The sequence below is a fragment of the Pungitius pungitius genome, chromosome 2 (genome assembly GCF_949316345.1).
Source record: "Pungitius pungitius chromosome 2, fPunPun2.1, whole genome shotgun sequence".
NCBI lineage: Eukaryota > Metazoa > Chordata > Actinopteri > Perciformes > Gasterosteidae > Pungitius > Pungitius pungitius.
In genome coordinates this window covers 9211036-9218651 of record NC_084901.1, presented here as the reverse complement: position 1 = coordinate 9218651, position 7616 = coordinate 9211036, and the positions used below count along the sequence as shown (strand labels likewise).

Genomic DNA, 7616 nt, shown 5'->3' with positions numbered 1-7616 from the left:
ATGCAAGCTGATCGCCGAATGACTCACTACAAGCGCCTGTTCAATTCACCGGTGTCTACCGCCGGCGGAGCTTAAATCATTTAACACATAAATTTGATTTAATGTGAATAGCATCCAAGGAATAATAACATAGCTAGTGTATAGTGCATATAACAGTGATGCTACAAACCGATACTTGACACAATAATGGTTACAAACTGAAGATATTACTCAAACGTCTTTAACATGATTCAAATCGTTCATCCAGTGTGGATACATACAAGCGTACATGTGTAACACACCATGCTTCTGACGTCACATCCGCAACATACTTGAACGAAACGAGCTTTATGTCAAGTCTTTTAAATGTCAGAGATCGGAAGCCCTGTCGTCTGACACAGAGCGGGTTAGCGCACTTCAACTCAAAAGTAATCCGGTTTCAAGTCACGTGAAAACATTTACCCAGGTACGTCAGGCGTAAATCTAAAACGAGAACGTTTGAAACTTCTGTTCTTCTATTTCGATTGTGTTATTCCTCGAAACATTGGACAACCCCTGGACTCATTTAAAGGTTACATAAATGAACTGAATGACAGACAATATAAGTAATCTCTCAATGAGATAAAGCTGGCCATTTTTTATGTTCTCGTCATTATCTCCACTTTGTCAAGTTTTTGCAGTTTATATCTGTGATTTCATGTATAAGATCCATTAGTAAAAGATGCCAACACTTTAATACAATTTTGTTTTGTTGTTTGTGTTTTTTAAAAAGTCTGTTGTCGCATAGCAGGAAAGGCTTGGTACCTCTCAAATATAAATGTAGTCAACTTTCTATCAATGGCGAAAAAGCCGGTGTATTTCCTTTTTGACCAGTGTGATCTGTAAAACAGACCTGTATTTGAACCCATCCGAACCTTTACTACTGACTTTTGAGTTCTTTAGAACTGTGTCGTTAACTATCTCCACTTCACAGTGAATAAAACTCCTCTGAACACAGCCACAGTATGAATCACATTGCTCACATTTTACTGCCCTCCATTTGAATTGTATCTAGATGCAAGTGCCACCATGGGCAGGGTCAAATTATATGTAGTAATAGACCGTAGTCCGTAGTTACGCTGTTTGTCATCTGTGTCTAAACAAGGACGGAGGGTGTAGACTCAAAACACAAGTAGTCTCTATCCCTCGAACAATGTCGTACAGAAACTCTGGGAAAAGGGAGCACCTTAATAACCTGAATGAGCCAACCCTAGCGTTGTTCAAGATTACATCAATGTGGGCAGGACACACATTACGAAATGCAGACCTATAAACAGGAATCTCCATGATCTCCTTGTGGAGATTTGGTTTACCGTGGTAGCTCTAATGTTTCATGTCCTTTTTAAAAGTGGATTATCAGGGGATTTACAAATCTCCAAGGGTCCAAGAAACAATAGCAGTACTGTGCGAGCCTGACGATGCCTATTGTCATAACGCCTGTTGGGGCACAGGAGGAGACACTTTAGGTATTTAGGTGGAAATTTGATCAGGAATCACTAAGACAACATAGGAAAATAAGGATTATCTTTACTCTACATATAAAGGGTCAGTGTTTGCATATAATTCTCATATAAACTGATGAACCAATGAATTTGCCTCCATGTGAATAACTAAAAAAGGCTTTTCTAGACATATGACACAAGTGCTCGTCGAGAACACTTGGCTTTGAAAATAATTTATTAAAAAGCAAAAATACATTTTTTAAAGTTGAATCAAATTTCTCATGCTCAGTCAAAGTAGTCCTCGATATCGATGTTGGGGTTCAGCAGCTCCTCTCCATACGGGGTCAGATCCATCTGGTTTAGGATCAGGTTCTCAAAGGTCTCTTCCAGGTCGGTCTCACCAATCAGCACTGCTCCCACCATCCTCCCTCCACTGAGAACAACCTGGAACACACACACACACACACACACACACACACACACACACACACACACACACACACACACACACACACACACACACACACACACACACACACACGAATCATGTAAAATCGAGGGCTAGACTTGATAATCTCTCCAGTGGAGTGTGAAAGTATACATGATGACATTACGACATCCTCACCAATGTCTTCTGTTTAGAAGTTCAACAAATAACCGGCTAATCAAGTTTAACTTTTAATCAGAGAGAGGAGAGCATAGAGAGACAGTGACAAAGGGCGGGGTAAGTCATTCAAAGCTGGAATCTAAACAAGGGAGTTGTGGTTATATGGCACGTGCCGCACCCACATCCCCAACATGTGATTTTGAAACTGGTTACATAACAGGCATTCATTTGCGTCATGAAGTAAATCCCTCTTTAATATGAGTGAATCCTAAGGTACATGAGCTGTTAAAGATCACAAGATGCAGTAACACGCAAGAGCAGGAGTGCGTTGCCTTTCTCGTGTCAGTGTCACCTTGACATACTCCTGGCCTTTGGTACAGCGTAGCAGCAGCTCGTGGTCAGCTCCCAGTCCCTGCCCGTTAAACTTTCCCAGCAGGACCACCTGTGGAGGGGCCAGCATGGAGGGAGTTGTTTAAGTGCAAAGTTGGGACTGAGTCTAGAGGTGGAGACACTTAAGTAGTGCTGTGAAATGACCTTGAAAGCAACAGGTAATATTTGACACAGTGGATAATTAACCTTTTAGTTATTATTTAAACAACCGCCCCATTGGAGTGGAATACCTTATAGTTGAAGAATTTGGTAATGTGTGAGAAGAGTTCGAAGCAGAAGTCCATTTCTATTGATTCAGACAAGACGTGTGCCGCCATGCAGCGGCCGGCGTACCATCCCATCTGACGGGCCTGCGTCCACAAACGCATCTGCACACACACACACAGACACACACACACAGTATGAGATTTACATCTATAGAGGAAGTATAGCACTGTTTTTTGGTAGATGCTAGATTGTGACCACAGGACGTTGTACTCTGCCCTCACGCTGCCCCGTTTATCTCACACTGAAGTTAACAAATCTCCCTACTCACATAAAGCTTAGCATATGGACTCGTCCTACAGCCTGTTGAAATGTACCCGACCAGCTCTCCCTCCAGTGCCTGGGGACTGAAAAAAGCCTGTTTTCCTTGATTACCTAAACCTCATTCCAAGACAAAACTGGCCTATTTAGAAGGCCAAAATAACAATATTCTATATTATAATAGATATATTGTAATTTTTTTGCGGTTTACCTAGCATAATATTTAATGCTAAACTTCTATAAATTCAAGTACAGCCTGTGTATAAATTCCTCAGTATAGGAATGTATACAGTACATATACATAGGCCTTGTCCTACGTACTGGGGTTTCTGAAAGCGCAAGTCTAAGGAATAACAAAGGTTTTCATGCAATGACTTGTCCCCTAGTTTACCTGCTGCCACAGTGCGCTGTGTTCCCAGCATGCAGTGCACACATCTCCAGCTGCATACACATCTGGCTCTGATGTCATCATGTGGTCATCTACCTGCAGGCCACCATCATCTGCCAGTGCAAACTAAATAGGCAAAGTCCAGAGAAATCATAGTAAACCAACACATCACTTTTACTATATGTTCATTAATGGGCGTAAAAAATGAATTAGCTAACTCTTTCCTGTCACGTCCACATTCATTTTCATAAAGTTGCGTGGAGAAAAGGATTTCAAAGGAAATTCAACCCAACAAAAGGCTATTGAATTGATAAAAGCTGATCTGTCCTTTTGTCAGATCTAGACTTACCAAACCCAAACTGCATACACACGAGTACAAGAGATCTAATGTCCTCCTTGAATAAGCCCGTCCCCACAATTATTATCCAAGCCCTTGTTATCGATACAAAAGCAGACTCAATGGTCAATGGACAAATGTAGTCCTGATTTGCAAATCAATGTGCTTTTCTAACTAGCGGCTCAGCTATGTGAGCGAAAGACATATAAGAAACAACATGAAATATTTTAATATCATAAAGAACCTACTAATATTACCTGATGCAAATATAATTCATGTCTGCGAATGAGAGAATGAACTTACATTGTTGCCATGGAGAAATGGCTCAACGTTTGGCACGACACCGGTGGCACTCACAACAAAGTCACAGCCAAATGTTTTGCCATTAGTCAGCTTGACGTAAATTGGCCAAGATCCTTCTGAGAAGAGAAAAAGCTCAAGGGTAAAAAGTTGGAAGTAGATAAGGGAGCAAGGAAAGGATGAGTCACCGGTATAACCCTAGCAGCCGGTCTAGTTCTCACCATTCTCGGGTGTTTGCTGAGGGGAATTGAGAAGCTCTGCAGAGGTGAAGATCTTTTCCACCTCACACTGGTATTCCAATGAAACTCGGCGGGAAACCTGAGTACACACAAGCAAACAAAGAGAGGGGAGAGGGGGAAGGTTTAACATAACCGAAGCTCAAGGCATGCAGACGGTAGTACCTACACATTTAGACATCCAGCTAACCTCCGTGCTTGAGGATTGGCACTGAGGCTGTCAGAAACAACGGCAGAGAGAATATATCACCTGCTGTGCTCCTCGTAGAACTATTCCATCATGCCAGTCGGGACCAAGGGCACTACCAGCCTCTGTAGGACCAGAACCATGCCTGCGTGCGTTTTTATCTTGAAATTCAACCACAAAAGTGAAATTTTGACCATCAGTAGCATTTTGGGACAGTTGCTGCTGTAGCAGGAGAGAGAAAAATGATTTTTACGAGCAAAACATTTGAATAAATCCTATATGAAGACCTGCTGTGAAGGTCTGGGATGCTCCTGGTTCTGGATCCTCTGTGGTATAACGAGGTCTCTTACAAGGAGCAGCTCTTTCTGTTTTTTCCCCCTCTAGGGATGGGATGAGGAACTGTGCAGCGCCGGCATCAAAGAACGTGTTTCCTATGGCCTTGTCCTTCACAGCCCAGATCACCTCGCAGCCCACCACTTCATACCTATAGGGAAGATGTGTCGGGACACTGAGGGATTCAACAGGGTGAATAACCTCTGAACGTGGTGGTGAAGCTGTATAAACCGGTCCCATTTAGGCTCAATGCTCTTTGTTGGAAGTCGTTATTCAATAAGACAATATAACAGAGAGACCATCACAGATGTGCTAAAAAGTAATACATGAAGCTTTTGTTTATAACAAATATATATATATATATATATATATATATATATACTTTATGTACTTACACTAATTCCAGAGCAATCCCACCGTTGCCGACAACAATGATTCTCTTTGCTGTGGATAACTGCTTCTGAAGCTCCTGAAACACAACAACATGGACAATTAGGGAGGTTAGGTTTTCAGTCAAGTTGTTTTCACCGTTTCCATAATACAATGTAATATAATCTCTTCATAACAGATATACATACCAAATGCTTCAAACAAATACAATGAGGTATTGCAGGAGATAGAGTTGATGAAATGTCACTTGATGCACTTTTTGCACACTGAGCCAAGTCCCAGTGCTGTGAAATTTAGCATAGCCTAGCAGAAACATGACATTGACAAGAATAAAGGGGAAGGAAGTAAATGGCACGAGCATAGGTTAGTACCTGGGCGCTGTCTGTGTCTCGTATCCCCAGGACATAAGGGTTGTCCCAGGTTAGGAGCTTGGGTCTGCCCCCGCCGCAGATACACAGCTTCTCGTAACCAAAAACTCGTCCGTCTGCAGTTTCCACAGACTGAAAATAAAAAGAATAATAAGAAGAAGAAGAACAGAAAGTTCATTTTCACATCAAGTTTTGACTAGTTTCATAGACATATACATATAAGTAATTGTTCTAGAATTTAACCACGTAATCTATAAGTGGGCCACGGGGGGGCGCTAGAACACAGAGAATAATGACCAACACGCCTTCAGTCTAAATTCTAAAAAAACATTATAACCAGTTAACAGAACAGGGAGTTACAGAATAGTTTGCTTATGATGTTATTTACATACAATTATTACTTAGTCAACGTTTATTGTTAGTTTTAGAATATCAAACCAGTAACATGAAATGAAAACACAGCATCACACACAATTCAAATTTCTCTTACACTCTGTGAAACAGCGACTTACGTGTGACTGTGTGTGAAGGGATTTCACTGCAGAGTGGATCACAGTTAGGTTGGGAAACTTCTCCACCAAAACACTGGATGGTCGCTCCGCAACATCAAACTCTTCCAGTGTCTTGGACACCTTGCCGAGGACAAAACCAATAAATGGTATAGAAAGTCAATTGCAAATGGTGTAGGACAGATGTTTGAGACATTAATATAAACCAGAATATGTCCATAACAAACAATTCAGTTTTAATCTGATAAACGTACACTAATTGATTGTATGAGACCACGTGTGAAATAAATCGTTCTTGGCGCACACGATGTGTACCTGTACTTGTATTCTACCAAGAACCACATCATTGCCATCCCCCTAACCTGTTTATAGTTGGTCACTGTCTTGATATAGCGACTTGCTGTGATCAGAGCCACTTCAGCTGATGGAATCTGGGAGCACAGCTGTCAATAAAGATTAAGGTTGATGCTTCGTAACTATACATGCACTACATTGGAACAGCCAGATGCATTGGCTTATTCTGTGTGCCACTTAACTATACATTGTATTACCTGCTCAACACATGTCACACCCGCGATGCCTCCTCCCACGATCACAAACCTGAATGTTTTATTTTTTCTATCCGCCATACCTAATAGAACAATTGCTAAGCTAACGACTGGCTAACACAAACTCTCTTCGCATTTTCAAACAAAACAGCGGCTAGACACGCTTGTTCTCCCTCTGCATGGACATGTTAAGCCACCACTTGATTGGTAAGAATCTTTACATGCTTTTAGGCATTTCTATGTTAGCTAGATGTCCAACATCTCATGTCATCAGAAAATAAAGGCGACTTAACTTCCGTGTTTACAGATACCTACGGCAAGCAGCAAGGTTTTGGTCCGATGTCAAACTATAATTTAGGCGAAGCGTGGCGTTGCTGTCGGCAGTGTGAATATCAGTGGAAATATAACAGGAATGCCTCTCACGGTTATAAGCATACATGTAAAGACATACAGTATAAAGGGATTTATTTTGCCAAAAATTACATTGGCTGAACAGAACATGGCGAAGTAGGTAGTAACACCTGTTCTCTACCTACTTTGATGAAGATGTCTGCTGTGGAAGGGGCCTAAGGAAAGGAGATATAAATCAAATTAAAATTATTCAAATTACTTTAAAAATACCTAAGCCCTGTGTGTTTGTTTTGCTTCAATCTTCAAAGAAAAAATAAACTTCACCCATGCATCTAATTTCCATAAACCAAACCCTATGTTGGGCTGTGTGACACTTAATGGTATTTAATATAAAGTTGTGTTTGTAGGAATACACCATAATTGAATGGCTTGCACATTTTCACATATTTTCAGTGCTACCTGTGTATATATACATACATAAATACATCGCTCCACATACAATCCAGTACCTAGAAATAAACATTTTTCAGTAAAATAATAGTATTAAAAAATGTTCATATATGTTGATAAATTTATCATCTATTTCTAGTCCTTGCAACAAAACACCTGGAGAATCCACTTTGCAGTGGGACTAATTCACAGTCCTTTGTTTTAAACTTTGGTGTTACAGGGCAATCCTCTTGTGTA

General features: G+C 40.8%; 1 protein-coding gene across 1 annotated transcript; it reads right to left on the bottom strand.

Moving 5' to 3' along the window:
• Window positions 1–1677: 1677 nt before the first annotated feature.
• pyroxd1 (pyridine nucleotide-disulphide oxidoreductase domain 1) lies at window positions 1678–6905 on the bottom strand. Its single transcript, XM_037462218.2, has 13 exons — window positions 6582–6905; window positions 6393–6473; window positions 6034–6153; window positions 5525–5653; window positions 5159–5232; window positions 4718–4914; window positions 4494–4591; window positions 4229–4325; window positions 4011–4126; window positions 3374–3496; window positions 2688–2825; window positions 2420–2509; window positions 1678–1904 (listed from the first exon to the last, which is right to left on the bottom strand). Exons 1-13 carry the CDS (start codon window positions 6657–6659, stop codon window positions 1746–1748), a joined length of 1500 nt encoding a protein of 499 aa, XP_037318115.2. The 5' UTR covers window positions 6660–6905; the 3' UTR covers window positions 1678–1745.
• Window positions 6906–7616: the final 711 nt, after the last annotated feature.

Excerpts from the sequence above, each read along its gene's own strand:
- pyroxd1 (XM_037462218.2), bottom strand. The coding sequence starts at position 6,659 with ATGGCGGATAGAAAAAATAAAACATTCAGGTTTGTGATCGTGGGAGGA. Across the intron at positions 6,154-6,392 it reads CAGTGACCAACTATAAACAG|GTGTCCAAGACACTGGAAGA; the intron begins GTTAGGGGGATG and ends GTCCTCGGCAAG. Across the intron at positions 4,592-4,717 it reads ATCCCAGACCTTCACAGCAG|ATAAAAACGCACGCAGGCAT; the intron begins GTCTTCATATAG and ends TTGAATTTCAAG.